Consider the following 25,359-nt stretch of genomic DNA (forward strand, 5'->3'; position numbering starts at 1 on the left):
CTTCTTGACCTTTCTGCAGCCTTTGACACTGTCAATCACAACACTGTCCTTAACACTCTTCAACAGAGAATGGGCATGGAGGGCACTGTGCTCAAATGGTTTGCCTCCTTCCTCTCTGATAGATCCCAAATGATCAAAATAGCGAACAGTCTTTCATCTCCTTTAGCGGTCAGTCAAGGTGTCCCTCAAGGCTCTATACTTGCACCCACACTATTCAATCTCTATTTAGAGCCGTTGGGAAATCTCCTGAGTAAATCCGGGATCCAATATCATCTATATGCGGACGACACTCAAATCTACCTTAAGGTGGCCTCCACTCACGATCTCTCCTTCCTAAGCTCTACTCTGGACTCCATTCAAAACTGGATGTTAACTCATCAACTGATCCTGAATCCCTCCAAAACTGAATTCCTCCTCCTCTCCTCCTCACTTTCTCCTCCCCCAGTGCAATCATGGATGGATCAGACTAATCTACTGAACAATAAACCCATCATTGTCGAGAGCGCAAAATCCCTTGGTGTCATACTCGACAAAAAACTCAATCTACTCTCCCACATCGATTCCATTGCAAAGTCTGCTCGATACCAACTGCGCCTTCTTTGGGGGATTCGTCGCTTCTTCCCGGAGCACGACCTTAAAATCCTGGTCCAATCGCTGGTTCTCTCCAGATTGGACTACTGCAATTCTCTTCTTACTGGCCTCCCCAAAACCCACCTGTCCCCTCTGAAGTCTGTTCTCCATTCAGCAGCTCGTTTCATTTATGGGGCCAAAAGAAGCGACCACATCACACCCATTTTATCCACCCTCCGTTGGCTTCCCATAGAGGCAAGATCTATCTACAAGACTGCCTGTATCACTCACAAAGCCTTGCATTCCTCCTCCCCTCGCTACCTGGCGAATAAACTGAAACTCTCTGGAGGCTCCAGACCTTCACGTAATGCAGAAAATGTATTGCTTGAACCTCCCACTTTCAAGAAGGAAAGATCGATGGCCCAATCCTTTTCAGGCAACGTGGTGAGAATCTGGAACTCGCTTCCGCCTCATCTCCGGACCACCACCTCTTTCCAGGCCTTCAAAACTGACCTCAAAGCTCTCCTCCTTCAAAGACACTTCCAAATTTAATCTACGTGCTCTATCTTCTGAAGGAAGTCCTTCCGTTTTAGGAAATTCTGTTCTCCATGCCTATAGAAGTGCATTCCCAGTGTGTTTTTGTGTGTTGAGTGTCTGCCATTTAGTGCAGTATTATACCTCTACTTGTACTTTGCACTCTTGTATAACATGCAGACGTCACTTTTCCTTTTGTAACATATCGTTTGCTACCTCTTGTATTTTGGGTTGCTTTTGATACTTGCACAACGGCCACCACTGCCTCATGTAACGTAACTTTTGTTTTAGTGTTTTGAGTGTCTGCCATTTATTGACCTCTGTGTACTTTGTATGCTCTTGTAACCTGCACACGTCACTTTTTTTTTCTTTTGTAACGTATCGTTTGCTACCTCTTGTATGTTGTTTGCTCCTGATACTTGCATTAATGTCACTATTGCCTCATGGACCGTAACGTTTGATTTTGTAACATGTCACTTGTAATTTTTCTCCTTATGTATCATTTCTGCTCCTATTGTGAAGCGCTCTGACACCTTCGGGTAAAGTCCGCGCTATATAAAAACGCATTAAATAAATAAATAAATAAATAAATAAATTACAGGAAGAGTACACTGGCCCTATGCAGCAGCCCACCTTCAAAAGTCGCGTATAAACACGTTTGTGGTTTGGAATGTCTAAGGCAGCAATTGCCAAAGTCTGAAATTTCCAACCTGCACTGGATAAAGCGAGGGGAAAATGCACACGTGCTCCTATCGCCTACCTGCACCTACCGGTCCATCTCTCTTTTCCATTCCCTTAAAGGGAGTTGATCGGATACATAATTAAAGAGAAACATAACAACGCTGAAACTTTAGTGCAGGCGCCATAAACGGTGCCAGGGCGCGGTGTACCGAACGTGCTGGGGCGGGTTCTAGGCAGTCTAACACCTCTCGTGCTGTGTGTGCCCTAGCCGCATGCTCCTGCGTGCTTTGCCAGATTCCCTTTTTCCTGGGCCAATTGTGACATACCCCAGCTTGCCACATCCCTCTGACCCGCCTCCCCGTTACGTGACCTGTCCTTGGACAGGCTCGCCATAGCCCCGCCCCCGGCCATTAATAAAAGCTCACACTAAGCAGCGGCGGCTCACGAACAGCAGGAACTTTTTTTGGACCCTGGTGGGACACTGAGCGCTGCCCCGCCCCCGAGCATGGCTCCTCCGACACGACCCGACTTCAACGGCACATGGAACATGGTCAGCAACGACAATTTCGAGCCGTATATGCAGCGGCTGGGTGAGTATGGCTCTCATCCGTCTTTGTATCTGCAGTTTTTAACCAACTCCCCCCAACCACCCCCCCCCCCCCCCCCCCAACCCCCTCGCCCAGCAGGAACGAGAACTCTCTTAGGGTCTCCGGCCAGAGTCTAACGCTCAGAGTTCTCTCCAGCCCATAGACCATAAATTCCCCCAGTTCAAAAGCATGTCCTATTTTTATATCTGGTTAGAGTTTTGGTACTCGTAGTCTTGCGGGAAAGAAAGTGAAACTACGAGTCCCAGAATGCAACTTAAATTATAGTACTAAGTAAATTTACTCACACATGAAAAGACAACCTGGGATATTTACCACACAATGACAATTTCTCCTGTCACCTGGACACTGTTTCCAGGGGAAGCAACCCAATACCTTCTGGGCGTTTTAATTGGATTTAAATAACCAGAAAATCTGGGATATATCTCGGCTTCTCTACTTTACCAAATTATATGATCCATGGCAATGGTTTCAGCTTTCCCTTCTTTTTCTTCATAATCACACAAAGGAAGAGCTTAACATGTGACTTCAGGATGTGTGCTTTGCAAAATCCTCTCCAGTGTTTGATTTAATAAATTATAATGTTGTTCATGTATCATAGGACCACAGGCCACCCAGAGGATGCACATAACTGACTTAATTTAGCTCAGTTTTGGCGTTGTCAGGGTGGTGGTGGGGGGGGGGGGGGGAATGAATGTTTTTGTAAAAAAATGTAAATTGATACTTGTATAGCGCACTACTCACCTGCAAGGGTCTCAAGGCGCTTGTACGAATACCGCTGTGGAACCCATCCTGGCTTTCCCTGTGAGGCGTCCACTCCTGGGCACCCCCAAGGTGGAGGCCAGGCATCCTTAGCGTTGTGGGGGCCGTTGTGGAGATTAAGCAAGCTATTGCCCAGAGTGGGACTCCATGATTGGAATGGCACCGAGGCGAGAATTATCAGGTCCATGGAATTTTGAGCCCAAGACCCGCCTGCCGAGGCGAGGAATTGAACCCTGGTCCCGGGCTAGACCTCTGCATCAGGGTCTGCCGCTCCAATCATTGAGCCACACTTCTACTTTTTTAATTTCATGTTGGGGAAACTATCACTTAAAACAAACCAATACTTCTCAATGCACTGATACAATCTGATGTACTAAGGAGAAATGGTCCTGCATGTTAATGAAATACACTTTATGATTTTTGAAGAGACTTTATAAAATGTGTACACATTTGCTGCCAGATGTGTTTAAAAATAAAGGTGTTCCTTAAGTTAAGAGGTGCAACAGCAGGACACCCTAGTCACTTCCTTTCTTTAGCTTACCCCTTAAATAAATGCTTGCCTGTTTATTTAACATCATTTTAATGGTACTGGTGAGTCGAGTTAACAGGCTGCTGACCTGGGGAGCCCCATGTAAAGGTCAGGAGGTGGGCATGGGGCCCCCAGGCCGTACTCTGAGTATCAGTCCTCTAGTTGGTCCCCTCCTAAAAAAATAAATAAACAAAAAAATGACTCTCCAAGAGTGTCTGCCCCCATCCCCCACTCCAGTGGTGAATCCTCCCTGCTTTTGACGGCCCATGCGCTCCTAGCCCCTGGTGAGTAGTGCACTTGCTGCAGAGATGAGTAACCAGCAGCATAGCTGGCTAATGTCCAAATCCGTGTGGGACTAGCTGCTCAAGTTCAGGGTTTTCTTGTTCTGGTGCTTGTGGTCCTGGTTTTATAATGGCATAAGCAAAACTGCACGTGATAGGATGTTGAGGAAAAGTTTTACTAAAGCAGTTACTCGAGCATGGACCTGGGCAACACGGAAAGACTTCTGAAGGTTACCTGTCGCCACGCCAATGTGATGGCATCTCAAGTTAAAGTCCGTGCTGCAGGTATTGAGTGCAAGTTGTAGTTTCCTACCCCTGTGAGATGGGTCCCTGGGGTTATTGGGTCTCCTGCAGAGGTTTTATTTTTTTTTGCAAACTTCAGGTGTCCAGTGCCAACTAACCGTGCTCTAGGGATCTGCAAAATACAGATCGAAAATGTTGGCTGCTGACAAGGGGCAGGTTAGTAACATATAAGCAGGGTCTCTGGGTTTATGCAAAACAATGGATTTTTTCACATAATTAAGGATATGCCACATAATCGATCACCTGCTGCATAATTTGTATATTTTAAGCTAAAAACATTCTAGCTCATATGGATCAAAAGTTAATAAAATGTGGCAATGTGTCACGCTTGTTGGAAGAACCTGTGCAAAGGTTAACCAGTCATCTTTCAGTTGCTTATTTATGTATTTGCTTGTTAAATTGGTACTAACGGGGTGAAATGTTAACCCAGACAGTATTACCACGTGTACAAATTACCAAAGAATGAAGTAAGATTTAAAAAGAAATGTGCCGCGTTTTGCAGCATAATTTGTCTTTTATTGCAGCATAATGTATTTAACCCTGCAGCTCTGCTGCTGCTTAATTCCAGTGGCCATGCATATATGGAATAGTGTACCCCTGTTGTACATGAGGATATTACAAGTCATGAGGGAGGAACAAGGCCGAACGCAGGGTTCCTTTATAAGAAAGGCTCCGTATTTCCCATTTTTGCAGATAAAAAGAGACAGAAAACCATTTATTTTCTTGTCTGTATTTTTTTTTTAAATGTGGATAAAAACGAAAATTGGGTGCTTTTTGAGTGATTCTAAATACACTTTGCTATGACCAGTAGCAGCTCCTGGAGGGAGTGCTGTGGGGCGAGGGAAGGGCAGGGTGGTGGGTAGTAAATCCGGCATACGGCCGAACCGAGGTACGTACATAAATAAAACTAATTACATTACGCATGCTGCATCGCAATTTGGCGTTGCAGCGTGCGCAATGTAATTTGTTTGATTTATTTATATACGTACTTACCTCGGTTTGGCGGTATGCCGGAGTTTACTACCCTGTGAAAAATAGAGTACGGAGTTCTCAGTGGGTCATGGAACATAAATGACCTGACGGGCACCCATAAAGGGGCTCTTTAGCGGAGATCTTTCGTTCCCTGCCGTATAGGCGCCGTGGGTGTAAGGGGCCTAGTGTGTGTAGATGGCTGTGTCGGAAATGCGCTCTACTCCTAAGACCACCTAGGAGTAGAGCGCATTTCCAACACATTATAGCCAGATTGTCGCCTCTCCTTTGTTCTTTTTAACCAGGCTGGGGTCCTCCCTGAATAAAGTTTAGAGGAATCCCACCCGGTTTTACCCTGCACTTTACACTTCCACATCTACACACACTAGGCCCCTTACACCCACAGTACCTATACGGCAAGCAACAAAAGATCTCCGCTAAAGAGCCCCTTTAGGGGTGCCTGTCGGGTATTGCAGTGCCGACCCGACGAGGAGCAGGCCCATATAATGAAGCATGCCACCTAGCTTGCTGGGTGTGTGAGGGCTCTAGTTTCGAAAGGAGGAATTCCCCTCCACTGAGGAATTCCGACCAACCTCTCATCATACATCCCCTTCATTTATGTTCCATGACCCACTGAGGCACTTCGTACTCTATTTTTCACAGTATATTAGGGCATGTACGTCTGGACCTCCTCAAAAGCCCATTGTCCCTCCTCCTTTTGACGGAGTTTACTACCCCCGCACCGCCCCGCAGCACTCCCTCCAGGAGCTGCTAGGCCAATAACTGTGTGGATTGATAGGTAAGGGGGTGAAAAGACATGCGAGTAAAGAGGCTTAAACAGAAGTAGATATGCACAAGGCTAATACTGAAATTTTCATATGAGTGCACTGATTTATCTTCTGCGGGTGTATATATTACTCAAACCTGACAGGCATTCAACCATGACTGCATATTTATTGGTTAAATACATGTGGAAATTTACCAGTTCAGCTTTACTTTTTTCACAAATCCCATAATAAATATGGATAAATACAGATAAAGTTGATAAAATAAATATGGATAAATAGACGGAAATGACAAAATAAATACCATAAAACCAGGAGCCCTATTTATAAGGTTATTGAACTCCAAAGTTACTTGCAATATCCTTATAATGTATAGTAGGGATACTTTATTCCTTATAGTCGCACCATAACCCTAGGCACACACCATTTAAATCCTTGGTGTGGTGCTCTTTCATACAAAACATGAAGAACCCAGTTAGAATCTCCAGTGCAAAATTATACGTACCATGTTATCGTTAGTCGGAAGAGACTAAACTTCTGCTTTAAATGTGTAGAAACGCACAGTGAGATTCTGTTTTCCTATAATAACCAAAAGCGTAGACTATATGTAGCAATGAATATATCCTTGCTACTTATCGCTGTACATCTAAAAGCCGCTGTCGCAGAAAAGGCCTTGTTTGGTTTTAGTCTTTAAAGTGCAGCTTAAACTGTGTTCGGAGGCCTGTCTTTCACCTCGGCTGCTGGTGCTGGTAGAAGGCATTGACTTCTGAACTCAATTGTAATGCCATATAACAGTAGAGCAGCTACACTATTTCTTTATCACAGGTGACTAGGGATGTCACAAGTCTCCTGTAATAAGGAAACTCGAGACTGGCTTTTATACAGTGACTGCAGACTCCCATATATCATAGTGGGCCCTGGACAAATCCTGTCCCCAATTAGCTTCTCTTCTAATAAAATCAAGCATTAGCAAAACCAGTTGGTCTTGTTTTAATTGGCAAACACCACGCTGCCTGCTCAGATACACAAACTTTGTGCCGTGGCAATATGCAGACTGCTGCATGGAACCACACACTTGAAAAATATAAACATTGCACAAACAGAGACCTGATGAGGCAGGTTGTACAAAGATGTTTGTTTTGAACAGATTTTATTGTCATTTTCAAACCTACAGGGAGTTTGCTTTCAGTGATAGCCATACAATCCACGGTTACATTGAGCAATATGGTCCTACAAAGTGAAATGGAGTAACATTATGCAGTCATAGTACCAAAGCCCTAACAGTATGTCAGGGGAAGTTGATATACAGGTGGTGTTTTTGGCTCACTGAACTCCAAACTTGTATTCCGCCCCCCCCTCATTCCACTTTTCCCCTCCTACTCCTTTGATCAGCAGAATGCATTATCTCGGGAGGGCGCTCCCACCTTCCAAGCAGTCGCACCTCTACATTCGGGCCCTACTCCCCTTCGTCCCGTCCTATCCACTGTCAGTCAGATTGCAAAGGCAGGTCAGGGTTGCCCGAAGATGTTCATGCTTCTGTTAATATGCACATTAAAGCCAGACCTATTGGCATTACCAGTACTTGTTCTTTTTCTTCTGTGAGATGCTCGAAGCCCAAAGGATATTCATACTTGGTGCCTGTACTCTGTCAACTAAAACTTGAGCTGTACCTCGAGGACGAAGCACATCTAGGCTGTAACTCTTCGGTTTGCCTCTGAAGTAACCCCAGATTTGCAGTGTTGGTTTTAATGTTCTCTTGGTGCAATGGCCTTTATGTAAAGCAGTCCAGAGTAATTATTAATGGTTGAGATTCATTCAGGCATTCCATTCTCTTGTCTTGTTGTTCGTCTGCTTGCATCTTTTGCTGTGGTGATGAATGTTTTGCTGCTGTTGTACCTACCTTGATGGAAGCTGTGGTCACTACTGCAGTCCAGCTATGGTGGAAGCCATGGTTCCTGCTGTGCTTCAGATGTTGCTCCTGGTGTTGTGGGTGCTGGGGTTAATTCTGTGGTTGTAAATGTCGCTGTTTTTGTAATTACTGAAGCTGTAGTTGCTTCAATGCCATTGTAACCTCTGTTGCTGTTCATAGTGAGATTATTGCTGGTGCTTTGGTCGCAGACCAGAAACCCCTCTATTCTTGATAATCGCGTGAGCTCGGGTCGAGTGCTAAAGGTGTCTGTAGCTAGACCAGGGTGCCTCGCTCCATAAGTGACCTCATACCGTATTTGGCCAGTGAGTTGCTAAAGAAGCGGTCTCTTGCTAGACCTTAAAATCAGAACTATTCCAACTTGCAGATCTGAAAATAAACAAACTACCTTCTCCCGTGACAGACAAAAACAAGCACCTCTTAACGTGAAAGTGTTCTCGGTAATACCAGATTACAAGCCATTAGCAAGGTAGTAATGCATTTATAGCTTATTTTGTTTTCTGGGTATGCTGTACTATTGACAAGTAAGTGGTGGGCTAGAGGGCTAGGACTCGGACACGCCACCTTTAAAGGCTCCGGGAAACTGCCTTTGATTCCTGCTGAGCTGACTGCAAAACAGGCGACACCTGGCTGGGGTTCTCTGCGGAAGAACACTATTGCATGCTGGAATCCTTGCGCCGTCACACTGGAGTACCTCGGAGCATAGATTTGACAGCCCTGTCTCAGTTTCTCAATTCCTTTAAGGGGCGTTTCTCTTGATAGTCTGTTCTGATGTTTGTTTGCTGAGTAGAAAGTTCTTAAACTCCTCCAGGCTTTATTTTATGTTTAACTGGATCATTGGGCCTTCTCTAGCAACAGTTTAAACTACTCCTTCTTGAAATACAAGTGCCACTTTGCTAAACTCCCTGAATTTGGTGTTCTACAGAATTTCGTTTTCATAGGGACTTTGATACTCGCATGCCATGTTCCATGGATCCAAGGCTCTACGGCCAACTGGAAGGCATTTAAAGGATGGTGGTTAAGATATTGACTGGCACCAACTCCCCGTTCCATTTACGTCAAACTTAACATGACTTTGACTGGAATAAGTACTTTTAACTCCAGTCCTGGCTAGTTTGGGGGCACAAGTGGGGGTTGAACAGCTTTGAGATAATGACCAGTGTAAATAGTAATGGGTGGGTGGGTGTTGATGGAGATTTTTCAAGAGTTTAGAAAGGGGTAGGATTCTGTAGAGAAGCACCTCTTGTGTGGTGGACCCTGCCCTGTAGTGGAGATCTGTGACCCAAACAATTGTCCTCTGGAGATGATGGCAAGAGCCGGTAGAGGGTTTTAGCTTGCAGCCTCTCAGACCGTATCAACCACTCCCTCCCAGACAGTTCAGAGTCCTTTTGAATGTCCTGTAGCCAGAGGCAGATAAAGGAGGTTGGTGGGGGTGCCTGGGATGCCTGTGACCTCTGAAGGGCTTTGATTTTGGGTTCAAAAGTATCTTAAAGGTAGTGGTGGTGATGACCTTTGGATGGGCTTGGAAGTAGGGTTTCTTTTCCTTGACCCCCCCCCCCCCCCTCCCCCTGAATGTCAGCGTTGCTGTGGCTTGTTGGTCTGTTGCACGTTTCTCCCTGTTATCTTACGTTTACTTTCTCAGACACTGCAGAGCCATGAGCAAATGGACCCATCTTTACTATCTGGCCCGTCTCAAATGTAAGCTTTTAGGGCATGCGAACCCTGGGCCAATGTTTGCGCTGTCTTCCAGCGATACACTCCAGCTATTTGTAGGCCACTGACTTGCATTTGGAACTTGTTATTTCTCTAGATGTGGATTTTGCCACACGTAAAATCGCCAAACTGCTGAAGCCCCAGAAGGTGATTGAACAGAACGGAGACTGCTTCACCATGCGCACGCTGAGCTCACTCCGGAACTACCTGGTCGAGTTCACAGTGGGCAAAGAGTTTGAAGAGGACACAAAAGGCTTGGACAACAGGAAATGCACGGTATGATTATTAAATCAACTTGTAAAGAGCCTGGATGGGTGTTCGATATGCCGCCTGTGGGTGCCGTAGTTGGAAGCCTTCCACTCTCTAGAAAGCTGGATTCCTCCCGGTTTACAACTTTAGGTTCACCAAAGCCAAGACTGGCGACCTCTGACCTTGTTCGCTCGGTAACCTCGGTTATGGCTGTGCTTGGTACCAGCTATTTTGAGGCTGAAAGTGAATTTAACGAACCACACATGGCAAAGCACGGGGTGTCAACCAGTTCCCTGTAAGAAATTGACAATACAGATACTCAAACACTTAATTCTTAAAGCAAGCACGTTAAAGATGGTAGCAAACAAATGTGTGCCCTATGATGGCAGTCTGTTCCTTAGACAAGTTTTACAGTTCTGAGTTTTCAGTGAATTGTAGGAAATAACAATGGGCTCATACATTCAAATGTCTATATTAAACCCTGGCTTTCTGTGGCTTAGTTCCAGAGGGCTTGCATATTTCATCTTTTCTCTAGATAAAACAAGTTTCAGCATGATTCTGTAGCTGAAGCCAGAGGTCTCTAGTGTTGTTCCTGGGTGGGGTGCAGAACCTCTCGGTAAGACTTACTACCTTGGCAAGTCCACATTTACATAATCTTATCATTTGTTGTTGTGGGCTTTCATACACCCATAGCGGGGAGTGGTTTGAAGAGGGGCAGATAATGCCTGAGGGTTTTCATTGTCTATGGAGAGCACGTTAGCCTTGCCTGTAGACTCCTACAACCACACACAGCGGAGCTTTGGTTCCAGTATCTCCCTGCATTTACCCAACTGCCAGAAGAAACAGTTTGCTTTGTAAAACTTCCAAGAATGCATGCCCTCAGTCCTCTCTCCTCCTCCTGTGTATTAAAATGTAAAACCTTAAACAAATCCTCATTGAAGGTAACTGAATCTGAAATGGAGGTGCTTGTGATTGTATGAGGAGGAGTTCGCCAGGGGGAGGAGGGGTGGAAGGGGGGGTGTAGTAATGGCGGTAACAGTCCACACCTCCTATTGATGTTAAGTTCACTTGCATCTCCAGAGGAGTGTTTCTACCTACTGAAATTCTTAAAGTGGAAACATTGAGAAACTGTATGCTCTTTTCCCCCCCTCTCTACTCTGCACAGAGTACAGTCTCCTGGGACAATGACCGCTTGACCTGTGTGCAGAAGGGCGAGAAGAAGAACCGTGGCTGGACTCATTGGCTTGAAGGGGATAAGCTGCACCTGGTAAGGGGCTGTGTGGGGAATGGAGAAGCCACTGTGCTGCTTGACTGGTGGTAGATACTGCTCTCTTGCCAAATCTACCTTGAATCTGTGGCCTGTAGCTCGTGAGGTTAGTTAACTGCACTCCTCAAAAATGCAACAAACCCCAACCAAGTTATCTTTTGTGGGTGTGCGTGTCTGTGTGTGCGTTCTGGCCCTAAAGGCACAAAATGCACACAGTGGTCCCTAGTGCCTGGCAGGCTGTCCAGTCCAAAGACAATTCCAAATAAATCATCAAATATATCCTGGAATAGGCTTCAGGGCCCAGTATGTTTAACTGGCTTTCCACGAGGCCGGACCCGACACCGGTCATAGTGCGCCAAGTTCTAACTTTGAGTGGTTAGGATAACGATAGGAAACAGTTGTGATGGAAAGTGCTTTATTGCAACCGGTTCTTGCATTCGGAAAACCCCGGCTTCTGAAATTCTAGCATCCAATCTTCTCAAAGGATCTTGCAGCATTGAGAAACTTGTCAATAAATGGACAAACAAAGATTCTAAAAAAGGCTTCATATTTATAAATTCAGAAACTATTATATATACAGAAAGAACCCACTCAATTAAACCTCTTAAACTAGCTCAGGAACAGTCCAAGACTTCTGTCGCAGCACCTTAGTATGCAGTGTCCTTCACTTCACCCTTAGGCCATCATTGGGGCCTTCTGTTCTAATCAACACAGAATATCATATTCACTGCCTCAGTTACTGTGGTCAATTTATGACATCACTTGGCATCTCTGCAGCCTTCTAGCCCTTGACAACCGGGGAGCTCCATGACTATGTTCTCTTCTGCTCTCACCAGACGCGCATAGCCGCTGGCAGACTTCCACTCGCTCATGTGTGGCTCCTTTGGTCATCCACCACTTCCCTCAAGAGTAGATACGTAAAAACACTGGAGAGAGGGGCTTATTATAAAGAAGTCTTTATTCAGAAACCCAATGTACAGAAGCCACCTTCAGCGTTTTATGCCAAACTGCCATGATGCCAAATCTTGCAGCCCAACATATATTCAAACGCTACATTAAACACATGAAGACTTAGACGGAACCCACCAGGATAAAACTGAGCTTATCCAAACATCCCCACTCTTCAGCACTCTACCCCCATATTAAGCAGCCAAGCACACTAAAGAAGTTCCTTATGATCTGAAGGGCCTTTTATGCATTATTACACAACCATACTTCAGTCCCATAAGCTAAAGTCTCAAAGCAGTACGGATGGGCAACCATGCAACTTTTTTAAGGATGGAATCCGACTCCGCTCCTAGATGGCAGCAGGAAGACCCTCGGAAGGTGGTATGTGGGTAATAGGTCCCAGTGTGTTTGAGGAGTAGAGGGCTGCTTGACTGGAGAATGTGTTGGATAATGGCTCATAGACATTTTGGGCCTGGACACCAGGGCCACCGGCTGTGCTGGAAAGATCAAATGGAGGATGAGACACGATTTGGTGATCAGCTGGCATGGACTGGGGGGGGGTGGGGAGGATGGCGCTTGTGCTTCTGACCATGGAGTCCTTTGCCCCCCTTACCTCCACATGCGAAGCACCTACTGTATGGAGGGGCATGTTGGTTTCTCCATGGACTAGCTTGCAGAACAGGTGGTGCTGTGTATGGGACTACCCAGTAGCCATTGCCCAAAGTGAGGGTAAAATGGAGGGAGGGGGACCTAACCATACGAGGCAGCAGCAAAAACCCTAGTAGAGCCACAGCCAGGTCCCAGAAGGGAGCAGTCTACAGGTCTGGCAAGTAGCACCCTAATTATACAAGGGGACCTAAAGCAGGTCCGGGACCAAGTTTAGATTGATGTGCCCAACCTCCATCACACAAAGCTATGCCTGGAGACATTTATACCACAGATAAAAAACCATGTACAGTAGAAGAGACCATAACCTCCCATTGAAAGGCTCCTTAAAGCTCAGATGGTAGGGGACACAACCCAAACTTTCATTTTTGGCAACTGAATGAGGAGGTAAAACCCAACGCACACTGAACAGGGAGGACATGCATGCATCTTTTTAGAGACCCAATAAATGTGATTTGTCGGGCAATTCCAATTATATGGCTGTAAACTAAATCTTGGATACAAATCCATAATCATTTGATGTATTTAAGCCATGGTAAGGTACATGGCAATAACCATAAGAGCCAGTCTAGGTGAAAGTCTAACAGAGCTTAAGCTACTCCTACAACTAGAAGAAACTGGGCATGAGCATAAGACCACAATATCACAAGAGATGGCTAAAGACATGGCCATAGTCAAAGGCCAACTACAGATTCTAAGAAGTGGGATATACTCTAAGCCGCTTAAACAATGTCCATGAGACGTTTAGCAAAATTGGTATACTTCTAGTGGTGAAGTTGCTATGTACGCTTTAGCGCTAATTACCCTAAACAAAATCCGGGCCCAAGATTGAAAAACAGTAATGGATGACTGCACAAGGAAGGTATTTACCAGGGTGTACCAATCCTTCAACACAGCTGAGAAAGGAAGGATGAGATCACAATTGTTAAGCCATGCTCTAGATGCAAAGCTCTTCCAGAAGTGAAGACTAGAAATGAATAACACCATTGAGTCACAGGAGGTACTGTCGGCTATAAATGGAATGAGTTCGAATAAGACCCTGTCGTGGGGTTGTCTTCCAGTGACTTTCTAGAGAAAATTAAGGTTTGCTAATCTGCCCTCTGACAACCTAGTTTAATTATTTCAACGGAGCCTCTGGAATCGCAGTGAAGCAGAAATTACACTTTCTGAAACTGGGGAAAGACCTAGAGGATTGTAAATCCCATTGGCCCATTCCACTTCTGAATCCTAGGCCAAAATATTTGCCAAGGTCTTTACCCAAATTTTTTTTTTTTTTTTTAAAACCTTTATTTACACATCGAATATTCAGTCATGGGCCTACAACCGCATGGGCCGGCCGCTAATGTAAGACAATAATACAGCAGTCACAAGAGTCGGAGCGAGCCGCACGCATAACGGCTGCAGCCGCCCACAACTGAACCTAGTACTACAGAAAGGTTTCTTATTAACTATTTTATAAAGAAAACAACAAAAAGAAACTTATACCAGGCAAAAGAACTCCATGAATAGGGACTTGCTCTCTCATGGGCGGGGGACAACAGCGACAACTCAGCCAATTACACAGATATTCGTGTGAAGAAGGGGGCAGGGGGCCGGGAGATGAGCGGTCATCAATCCCGCAAAGCGACCAGGAACATCAAAGTCAAGGGGACATAGTCTCGTCTGGTGCGACCACCAAGGGGGGGGGCGCAGATATAAAATTTCTTAATCATATTGTGATTAACCCATAATATCCTTTTATAAACCACATGCATACTCTCCCTACCACACATTTTGTTGGAATACTGTCCCTCCAGGAAAGGTTGGATTATTGCCCCATAGGGTGTACAGTGGGATCGGCTCTGTAGTCCTACATTAGCCAAAAGTCCCAGTCTGCAATTACACCTAGAAAATGGCAACCACTGCCTCAGTTGTATTTAGACCATATTTAGGAACTCTTTCTGGTCATGATTAAGGGGGGCTAATCCCACAGGTGAGGTTTGAAGGCCAGACCAACGACGCAAGGGCCATTAGAAGTCTCCTAGCATCCACCACGGTACAAATCTGTGCCGTTCTGTTTTTAATCTTATCATAGTAACCAATAATAGTCATAGATTTGGGTTGTTACCTAGATCTTTTTATATACATGATCCCCACAATAGAGCTCCTGACCAGGGTGAGCCCACCCAGATGTACCCTTACTCTGGGTGAGAGTCCCAATGATCAATGCCCTGAAACTCATGGGAGAGATCCCTTTATAACCCCTAAAGGATTTTTTAAACTAGGGTCATAGAACTGTATGGGCACACCTCACACTGTTCTGGCAGATGTAGGTACCGTCAACCTTGTTGAGCATTCTACAATTAAACTGGCAAAGACCTGTGGTGTATGTCTCTCCAAAACTAGATCTACCCAAGGTAACCACTGAATGAATGAATGAATTTTTATTTATTGCACAGTTACTTAAAACCATTTGCAATATGATTTACAAACAATTTAAAAGAGTTAAAAGAACCCTATAAAATGCATTTACATACAACATTATTAAAAACATAAACGGCAAGAGATTTGCCAATGCGATCTTTTGCAAGTTTAGTACAGGTTCTATAGTTTAATAGTTAAAAATGACGTCTGGAGACTTAATGGTTTGATGAACCAGATTGACTTTCGTGTTGCCTGGCCCCTCTTCCACCATAAGCCCGAGTCGAAGCACGGCCATGTATCTCCCAAACCTGGCCAAGTCTTCCGGTAGCATACAGGAGAAAAGTGCCGAGGCAGCTGCTTTTACTGTATGTATGTAAGGTAACCACTGTATTTCTCACTGCCAATGAACTAACAGAATAACAGCCATGACACCATTAATGCCACTTGAAAAGTGCTAGAGTGGAGACTATGAAAGGGTTCCTATGGACCACTTACACCATACTTTACACTGGTGGTGAGCGTAAAAAAGGAATCTTAAACGTATGGGGAACAGGGTGGGAGTTCCAGAGACCCAATGGAAAAAATGGTTGAAATAGCCTTCCCTGATATCATGGGATCCTCCAACCTAAAGAAACCATACAAGATTAGGATGAGATGGCTTCTGACTCCTAAAACAGCACAATCTACTTACCCAGGCACCTCAATCGGTGATTTGGCAAGAACACGAGGCCGATGCAGTATATGGTGGCAGTGTAAATCGGTCCAGATCTACTGAAAGGAAGTGTTGGGCCATATAGGTAAAATTATAAGAATACTGATTCACTAGAGCTTGGACTTTATCCTGCTACATATAGGGCCCACTATTTAGGAAGGTGGGGATAAATTACAGGTGGAGCCAAAAGATTAATTGTAGCATAGTGGAAAACGAGCCTCCCATCTGTAGCACAGTGGATACGTGTGTTTTAATTCTTGAAAAGATCACACACCATATCCAGTGTAGTACCAGGGCTTTCAATAAATAGTGCTGCCACCGTGTGGCCAATTTTCAATCCCTACCATTACGAAGACTTCTCTGAATTTAGGAGCACTGGGATTTTTTTAAGACCAGCGATCTTTGAGAAACCGCTGAATGCTCTAACCGCTTAAGTGCCTAGATGGACAAACATGATGCGTGGCTGAGATCAGAAAGTGGGCGAAGGGGAATTATGTCGGAAAGTTGGTTAACAAACCCGTGTGTTTTAAACTCTAGAGGACTAAATGACCGACTTTGTTGTAAATAAACGTTTAACAGGTCTGAAATTAATTTATTTTATACTGTTGAATGTAAATTACCTACTATGCCCCGTAAAGTGTCGATCCGTTCTGTCTTTCGACATACCAATACAATGCTGTACATAAAGACAAATGGAATTGCTGGTTCCAAGTTCCAGATATGCTCTGCCAAATTCAAACAACGCCCTTCCACCTAGATGTGGGTGACACTTTCCCCCTACTATTTTGCTCATTGAGTGGAGGCCAGTATCCCGCCTCTTCTCACGGACACTCCTCAAACAAAGGAATCTCAAGTGTATACAAAGCAGCTTGAGGCGTTCTCCACCCAAGTGTGCACCAAAAATGTAGAAGCGTACTCTATGCTGGGCAGTTTATCACAAGATTGCACAAACCTTTCCTATCTTTTTTGGGGGGTGCTATAGTGGAAAACGTTTATGGTTTGGCTTTGCTTCAATGTGACTAATCTTTGACCGTCTTTCTGTATTAAGATTATTTTTTATCATGCTGAAGAATATGGATTTGTCCTTTATTGTTGGCCTAGAGCCAAGGACGTTGTTTTCGGGTTAAAGACAACCGGTCTGCATGTTATAACAAGGGGACTGTCTGCTAATAAAGCCTCAAGTTACTCTTTCACCTGGGAGTAGCAAATTTCGGAACATTTTTAGGGTGGGAAGACGTTGGAGAGATTTGTGCCTACCCACAAGTTTCCAAGAGTATCCCCAACTAGCCAGGCAATCTAGCCCAGGAATGACTGCTTGCACCTACTTCCAGCTCCTTTATGCCAGACTCTTTGAATATTGAAAAACGTATGCTGGTGGAAGCTAAACTTGTATGCGCTCTTCTTGATCCTCGGTTGGGGATGAGTAGTGGCGCTCTTCTTGATCCTCGGTTGGGGATGAGTAGTGGCGCTTGGGGATGAGTAGTGGCGCTCTTCTTGATCCTCGGTTGGGGATGAGTAGTGGCGCTCTTCTTGATCCTCGGTTGGGGAGGAGTAGTGGCGCTCTTCTTGATCCTCGGTTGGGGATGAGTAGTGGCGCTCTTCTTGATCCTCGGTTGGGGATGAGTAGTGGCGCTCTTCTTGATCCTCGGTTGGGGATGAGTAGTGGCGCTCTTCTTGATCCTCGGTTGGGGATGAGTAGTGGCGCTCTTCTTGATCCTCGGTTGGGGATGAGTAGTGGCGCTCTTCTTGATCCTCGGTTGGGGATGAGTAGTGGCGCTCTTCTTGATCCTCGGTTGGGGATGAGTAGTGGCGCTCTTCTTGATCCTCGGTTGGGGATGAGTAGTGGCGCTCTTCTTCATCCTCGGTTGGGGATGAGTAGTGGCGCTCTTCTTCATCCTTGGTTGGTGACCTAGCCACTGGACCAAGTAGAATTTCTTTTTTTTTTTTTTCTTTCCAGTTATACTTTATGAAATCCAGTTATTGCTCACAAACTTTCCTGAGAACTTCATAATAATGAAAGTACTGGCATATTTAGAGCCTTACTGTGGTAATACTTCTAGCCTAAACACATTTATAAAAGGAGTCTCTACGTCCACACAGCCTGTGGATGTTCAGAGATTTGCAATACTCTGAATCCTGCTATGTTCCGAGTCCTGTGCCATCAAAGTTGCATGTTTGCAGCCTTGCTGGAGTCTGATCTCACATGAAGCCTGGCATAATCTGAGGCGATTATCGCTACAATGTTTTTCTACCTCTTTACATAGCACCAAGTGGGACAAATGGATACTTTTTTCAGGGATTTCGGATTTCTGAAGAACGGGTCTCTTGGGAAAGTGTACAATTCCTCCCCTCCCTATGCCTGTACTGCTGTATCTGATACCAGCCCCTACCCACGCCTGTGTCACACGCCACAACTTTGAGAGAATTACAAGGACAGCTTTAAATTTAGTACAAGTCGTTGGTTCTGAATGATTTGTTGCATGCATTGTGATGCTATTGGGACACTATGGCTGCTTCACTACTCTGTACTTCATTAAATATATTAAAGTATTTTGCAGTAATGGTTGTATAATCTGGTCATGAATGCTAGTTAAACGGCTGAATATAGAGGATTAATATTTTAGGTTATGGTGACTAAATACTATGTGGGTACATATATTGTAAGATTATGCAGCCAAGGAGGAAATTGACCTATAGCTCTTGGTGTGCGGGTTCTTTGGAAGCATATGCTTCCGTAAGTATTGCAAAGCAAACACTTATATCAATGACTTTAATGCAATCCGATGCCTAGGTTGTGACAGTAGCAAAAAGAACAATTGATGGACAGAATGCAGAACAATGTCATACATTCACCCCAGTACAGAGATCTGGGCCTAAATCCATCGTTTATTTGCTCATCATGCCATTCCAGTTTGAACCCATATGCAAATCATTCTTGACCCTGTGCCTCATGGGAACAGTCAACCCAAAACTGCCGGGTGAGGTTCTCCCTGGACTGGAACCAAGCATCCTAGGACCGGTATCGGAAGGCTCTCTTCTCCTGGAAAGGGTGATCCTCAAATACTATTTTCGGAACCCTGCCAAGGAAGCTCTTTGCAGTTCCGGAACTTTATTTCCCCAGAAATAAGAAAAATAAAGCCTTCCCATAGAAAATTAATTTCATTGCCATGTCCAGAATTAATTGTTGCCTTACTTCCTGAATTTCTGTTAATGTGGACATTTCTCTGAAGTCTTGATGAGACCTCTATAGTTGTGCGTGTCAATGTCATATAATCTTGCCCTTCAGAACAATGAATGTTTCTATTATGTTATTCCTTCTGTAAAGCACTGGACAGCCTATGGGTATGATCAGCTCTGCGAAGGAATTATTCCAGCATATCTGCAGCGTGAAGCATTTCGAGTTCTAACCTAGCTGTGGGATGGAACTTCACAGCGGTGAGGGGCAGCTTTAAGTGAAAGTGGCAGATCTCAGAAGTCTACAGGGCAGGGCTTCAGTCTGGTCCAGTCAATCGGCAGTTGATGCTTGGTGTGTAAACTTCAACTTTGTTATCCATCCTCTTACTGGAATTTGTCTTTCATTCACTATGCAGGAACTGCGCTGCGAGGATCAAGTGTGCAAGCAGGTGTTCCAGAAAGTGTGATGCCTTGGCTTCAAGGTTTTTTTTAAAGCCTGCGTATGAACTCTGAACTGTTATTCTGGTATCACCAGGTTGAGATGTTCCAGCACACTGAAAGTGCACAACGAACATGCCTGCCACGTCTGAAGGAACCCATACCTTGCTGATGGCCGGACGGATGAGACTGCAGACTAGCGCATCATATATCTATGGTCTGCCTTGGCTGAGGTTTGAACTGGCCTGGCCAACAAATCTGTTGAAAATAAACACCAAAGAGAATTTGAATGTCTGTTATGGGTTCATTCTGAGTGTAAGTAACTGTCTTATTTCAAGATGTACAATAGCTATCTATATACACATTGGCATCGGGATACACCTGTGCTTTGCACACATTTGGATAGAACGTATTGCAGTGTAGGCAGCTTGAGAGTTTGTTAGAATTGCATACCTTTCCCTTTCCCTAGGGTTTGTTGCTATTGAAGGGTCTGCCTTCTCCCCCCCCCCCCCCTCCCCTCTTTCCCTTTAGGATGCTTCAACAGTAGGATCATTGAAGATCTGGACAGTCCCACTGAAGCTAGTAGACCACCCATTTGAGGGCCCACAACTGAGTTGCCAGAAAATTAGATTTCAGTTACCTCCTCGGTGGGGAGGGCTAAAGAGTATTCTCTCCCATCCTCACTGCCAGTGTAAAGATGTGACTGCACTAAGGAAGAGAAATTGTTGTATTAAGAGATCAGACACTGCCATCCACTACACAGGACCCTGACAGAATAACTGGAAACCCATATAATCCTCAATCCATTCCACTAGAACATACCATGAACATGGCTCTTAAACAGGATCGAACACTTTGCAGACGTGAAACCCTTCATTGCAACAGGCTACGATCTGGGAGATGGTTGGGGTAAGTAGGCCTGGGAGGGAGTCCCTGAAGCTGGAGTTGTTGGAGGTAGAGTGCTGCTGGACAGCAGCCTTCATGGATGGCAATAAACAGCACACTTCAGTTCATACATAAATCACTTCTCATCCAACATTATCAGGTGCTGTTTGGCTATCAATGTTTGGCTGCCTCAAATATCTAGTTGTTCGGATCGCCTAGGTTTTCCAGGCAAGGACACATTTTCCAACTAGCAGTGTACAAGAGTGGTCCCCCTTTAATTCCCAATTCATTCCTCAAAATAGATAGATATCTATCTATCTCAGCATAATTAACAATACAATCCTTTTTAGATATGCTCAGATGGAATTTTATTTCAGTATAAAATGCATTCCAATAGATTTCTTCCTGACAAGTGTTTCATTCCAGAACTATAGTTCCACAGAACTTTCTCATGACGCGATCCTCTCGTTATCCAATTGAGACCACTCGAACTGTACCATAAAGTGCAGGTAAAGGAACTCCATGAAATGGTACAGGCTGTTGGTGACAGTGATATGCAACAGTCTAGCTGTGAGGGCTTCTTATGTATAGTATATTGATGGTACTGGTTTTGAGAGGGCATTTAAAATCCTGAAGTGGAAGAAAAATCAGAAGGTGCTGATACAGTCGGAGAAGAAGGTAAGACTGCAAGTGTAATTACGGTGTAAGTTAGGCTCTATCCAAACAATTCGGGTACTTTGGCCTAACATTAGATGCTATCTACTACAATGCTAACCTGAGGCTGAAGGGTTTTACTGTTTTGCCTCTTAGTCTGTCAGTGAGGCAGATATTTCTGGCAAGGGTGCAAAGCTGATCTAGCTGTCCAGGTCTCCTCTGTTGTCCTTAAGATTTTTGGTACCAGATGACGGTCAAGGGATGATGGGACCCCTTTAAACTTAGAATGGGGATGTTGGGTAGAATGGATTTATGCTCTTGCGTTGCACATACAAATTATAGCACAGGCCTGATAGATGGATGTTTTTTTTTTTATGCTCAAGTAGAAAATTGCTGGTCCTTTCCTTGATCATAGAACATCTTCAGACCACTTTACATAGGTGTCACATGCAGAGAGCTTTTGTATTACATAAACGGGACTATTGAGTTTAGGAAGTAGTAACAACAACCTTGTTTTCCGCATGCTGCCTTGTACAATGAATAGAGCGGTCCTATTCAATCGCTACAAGGCTCTCACCTGATAAAGCATGCTCGAACATGAGGAAACATGACCACTATAGCTTTAATTGGCAATTTGTGAACCTATGCAGGTTGTCAAACTGGTCCTCCCCGTATTGTAACTGTATTTATATAGTGCTTACTACCCCTGACCGTGGGTAGCATGCTACTCTAAGCAAACCAAGATTAGTGGTTAACGTTTGTTATTGCGATTAGTCATGTGCTCTCAAGATAAACTCCATATGTTTATTTAATTAACTTTGTGATCTATTAATACCAGGTAGATGTGAACATTAGTAGGGGCTATGTGGCTTCAGGTGAATGGTTAGTGAGACTGATAGGCTGGTGGTGGTTCGGTAATGTTAGATTAAAGGGATAGGGTTTTGAAGAAGAGGGATTATGATCCATGAAATTAGGTAGAAGCCAATTCCAGCTAAACGAATTGAGGCAGGCAAGCATGAGACCGAGGCGGCTATGTTAATAATGGAAGGTGTGCAGAGGATTGAAGGTAAGAATACGATCACTTTGAGCAAGTATGTCAATTTTTCATGCAGGATATTAGGAGTATAGTGATAGAAGTCTAACTGAGATAGCAAGCAATCAGCGAATGTAAGCTGTAGAAAGAAACATTATACATAGTGCTCTGTATGGGGGCAGACAGTTTAAACATGTGAACGTAAAAACATTAAGAATCCTAGCCTGCTGTGTGCCAATTCTAGGATTGCTCTAATAGTCAGTCCTAACCTTGGTACAGGGTCTGTACACTGCATAAGGGGAGCTGGCACGGAAATAAAAGGTCTCGTTTAAAGATCTTGCCTCACTACTCAGTAAATTAAAGGATTTCACTCTCTCACTAAATGTGATATTTGGCATTAGCGGAGCGTGTTGCCAGTGCAGTCAGATTTATACCATGTTTTGTTACCTAATTCCATCCAATTGTATGCTGTGCATGTTTCTGTATGTGACTATCGTGATACATGCCTTGTATCCATAAGCGAAGCAGAGGGATGGCCTGTGGGTTCCATTCTGGTTGTCCACAGCCTGTTCCTGTTAACAAGATAGGAATGATGTAGTTTTCCCAGACAGTGGCAGTGTCACGAGACGTGGATTACATCTGCCCGTGAACAAGATGCAATAACTGCAATACATCAAAATTGAAATACTTTGGCTTGACTCAGAAGCTGACATTGTGTTTAAGTAGCCTGTAAAATATACAGCATCAACTTGCAATTTAATTCAATATGGTACTTGACTAGTGTCTACAAAAAGCATCAGGCCCTAGATCTAGACACTCTCTGGCATACCAATAGTGGCCTCTACAATAAGCCAAGGCTTTCACATTGTAAGGTCACTCTTGATTGAGCCCCTTTTTACTGAAAAACGCAATCGTCGATTCCAGCAGCTTTAAGAGTAAACCGTAAAACACCTTGTTGGTTGGCAGTCTGGAAATGTTACCAAAGTGTTTACTTCAGATCAGTATACATATACCATTCATTTGATCTGATCTATATACCATTCCTTTGATCTGATCTATTGATGCAATTAGATTGCCTTTGTGTAAGGAACTACCAGACTGAAATTTGGCGTTAATTTATTTTTTTGGCAAGGAAATGGTCAGTCGAAACATATTAATACTTATGGTGGGTGTTCAACTGTCCACACTACACTACAGGCAACCATACTCTTGTCCTACCGTGCCCCAGGCGTCTGTGGCACAGAGATCCACCTTCCACTGCTGTAGTGGATACATGGAAGTACAAAAACTTTCCTCAAACACTATCATGCTGCTATTAGCCAAACAAAAAGGTGACCCAAAGATACTGAAAACGAGGCATGAAATGCACCTCCTAAAGGCGAGGACCTCTTGCATGGGTTTCCATACAGCTGTCTGCACTGCCAGTGTCTCCTGCCAGGTTACCACTTCAGAAAAAGATGACAGTGACAAGAAGAAAACAGCAGGCATTTACAACTTAATCTCAACGTAAAGGCAGTGTACATCTTATTAAGTAGTACTTCTTTGTCTACATGCAGAATACAATTTAAAAACTGCAAAGAAATAAATGTTATAAAGGAAAAAAAAATTGAAGTGACAAGTGAAAAAGCGAATGTAAGCAACAAGAGTAGTTTCATGTTGGGTACGAAATAGTTCTATGGCATTTTATGAAATAAGTGGGAGGATATTCTTTTTTTTTTTTTTTTTTAAATAAAGAAATGGTTGCAAAATAAGAAATTGAAGACCAGTAACAAAAACCACACAATTTTGATAGTGAAATACTTGAAAGTGCCTAATATTTGAATGATGCACATCTCATCCAACATAGCGGTCTCCTTCTGTTATTGACTCTTGTATCTGTCTGGCTGCTTTTTGCCTGTAATAGTCACATGCCGAAGGATGGCTGTGAGGACTAGAGACCAATAAAGGGAGGGGGACACTGTTGATGGAGGGCCTCAGTGAAGTGCGGAAAGTGAAATTACCTGGGGAAAAGGCAGTGCTCATGCAGCGGTAACACTAACAGGAAAGAAAGGAAAAATAGTCCCCTAAACTAAGGTAAACAACCAAAGTGTAAAGATACAGTATTTGGTCCCTGCTCTGTGGAAGGAAACCAAAGACTAAAAGGAGAGGTAGGATTCACCAGTATCCAGCAAGCATTTCGGAAAGACCATATTAGTAACCAACAAAAAGCCAATGGGAAGAACGTAAGACCACAAAGTAAATACGTCATGTCTCAATTAGACTGTGCATGCACTTCTTAGGCATGACTTAAAAAGGGCCTATTTCATTAAGCTGCTATGTTTGTCTTGATCTGGCGCTGGGTGCTTCAGTAAGCATTATTATGCTGATTCATACTAGATGAGGCAACAGTAAGGGGGAGAGTGGACTCTTTCAAATGAGTAGTCTACTGCCACTTTATTCATAGTAGAGAATGCTGTTTTGCAACTGATGAAGCAAGTGAGTCTAGAATGGTTTACACTGCATAAAGGAAAAATATTTTGGAACAATTGTTTTGCAGGTTTAATCTAGCTTCATGCCAGGCACTCATTCTTTCGAGTGAAAAGGAGCCTAATCACAACTAAACTGTCACACTGCATAAGGTGACAAGGTAAATACACCTGGATTGGTGCATCTGCAATTATGGGGTGTATTTGGAGCTTTTGGGGAATCTGTTCATTTATGATAACTGCCTTCAATGGCTAGTGGACATCTTTATTCAAATAAGCTGGATCCTTTTCAACGCCCCATCACTTGACGCATGAATAATACCTGTATGTGACCCTAAAAGACCCTGCAGCTGCAAGACTTGGAATGATCTTGAATACAACTGGAACTATCATCCAGTGGAATTTACTATTCCATTTTGTGACTTCATAAGGATGAGCAGGCGTTTCAACTTTGAATAGAAAAGCAAAATAATGTACAGCTCTATAACAGTGCTCCTGTATTTTGCCTAATAAGGTGTGGCAGCAGACCATCTAATGTCTGGTTTATAGACACTCGAAAGCTAAGTCGCAAAACTTGCACCAAGCATAATCATCCATATCAACTTGACCTCTTGTTGGAGTGCTCTCATGCCCACTCCTATTTTCTGGCTGAACAGTGTAGACTGCGATCAGTTATTGCATGGTGAATCCCTACATCCGAGCCTGTGAGCCAGCAATGTTCCAAGTTCAATCTGCGTGTGCCCAAAGCAATTTGCAGTTACTGACCTGCTTTTAGTATCCTGTCTGGGGGAAATTGCTGTACAGTG

At 44.1% G+C, this 25,359-nt stretch overlaps 1 protein-coding gene across 1 annotated transcript; it reads left to right on the plus strand.

Moving 5' to 3' along the window:
- The first annotated feature begins 1,988 nt into the window (after positions 1-1,988).
- Positions 1,989-19,806, plus strand: RBP7 (retinol binding protein 7). Its single transcript, XM_085609793.1, has 4 exons — positions 1,989-2,375; positions 9,757-9,935; positions 11,074-11,175; positions 19,495-19,806. Exons 1-4 carry the CDS (start codon positions 2,291-2,293, stop codon positions 19,543-19,545), a joined length of 417 nt encoding a protein of 138 aa, XP_085465919.1. The 5' UTR covers positions 1,989-2,290; the 3' UTR covers positions 19,546-19,806.
- Positions 19,807-25,359: the final 5,553 nt, after the last annotated feature.

Source organism: Triturus cristatus, chromosome 1_2 (assembly GCF_964204655.1).
Source record: "Triturus cristatus chromosome 1_2, aTriCri1.1, whole genome shotgun sequence".
In the NCBI taxonomy this organism is placed as follows: Eukaryota; Metazoa; Chordata; class Amphibia; order Caudata; family Salamandridae; genus Triturus; species Triturus cristatus.

Excerpts from the sequence above, each read along its gene's own strand:
- RBP7 (XM_085609793.1), top strand. The coding sequence starts at position 2,291 with ATGGCTCCTCCGACACGACCCGACTTCAACGGCACATGGAACATGGTC. Across the intron at positions 9,936-11,073 it reads TGGACAACAGGAAATGCACG|AGTACAGTCTCCTGGGACAA; the intron begins GTATGATTATTA and ends TACTCTGCACAG. Across the intron at positions 11,176-19,494 it reads AAGGGGATAAGCTGCACCTG|GAACTGCGCTGCGAGGATCA; the intron begins GTAAGGGGCTGT and ends TTCACTATGCAG.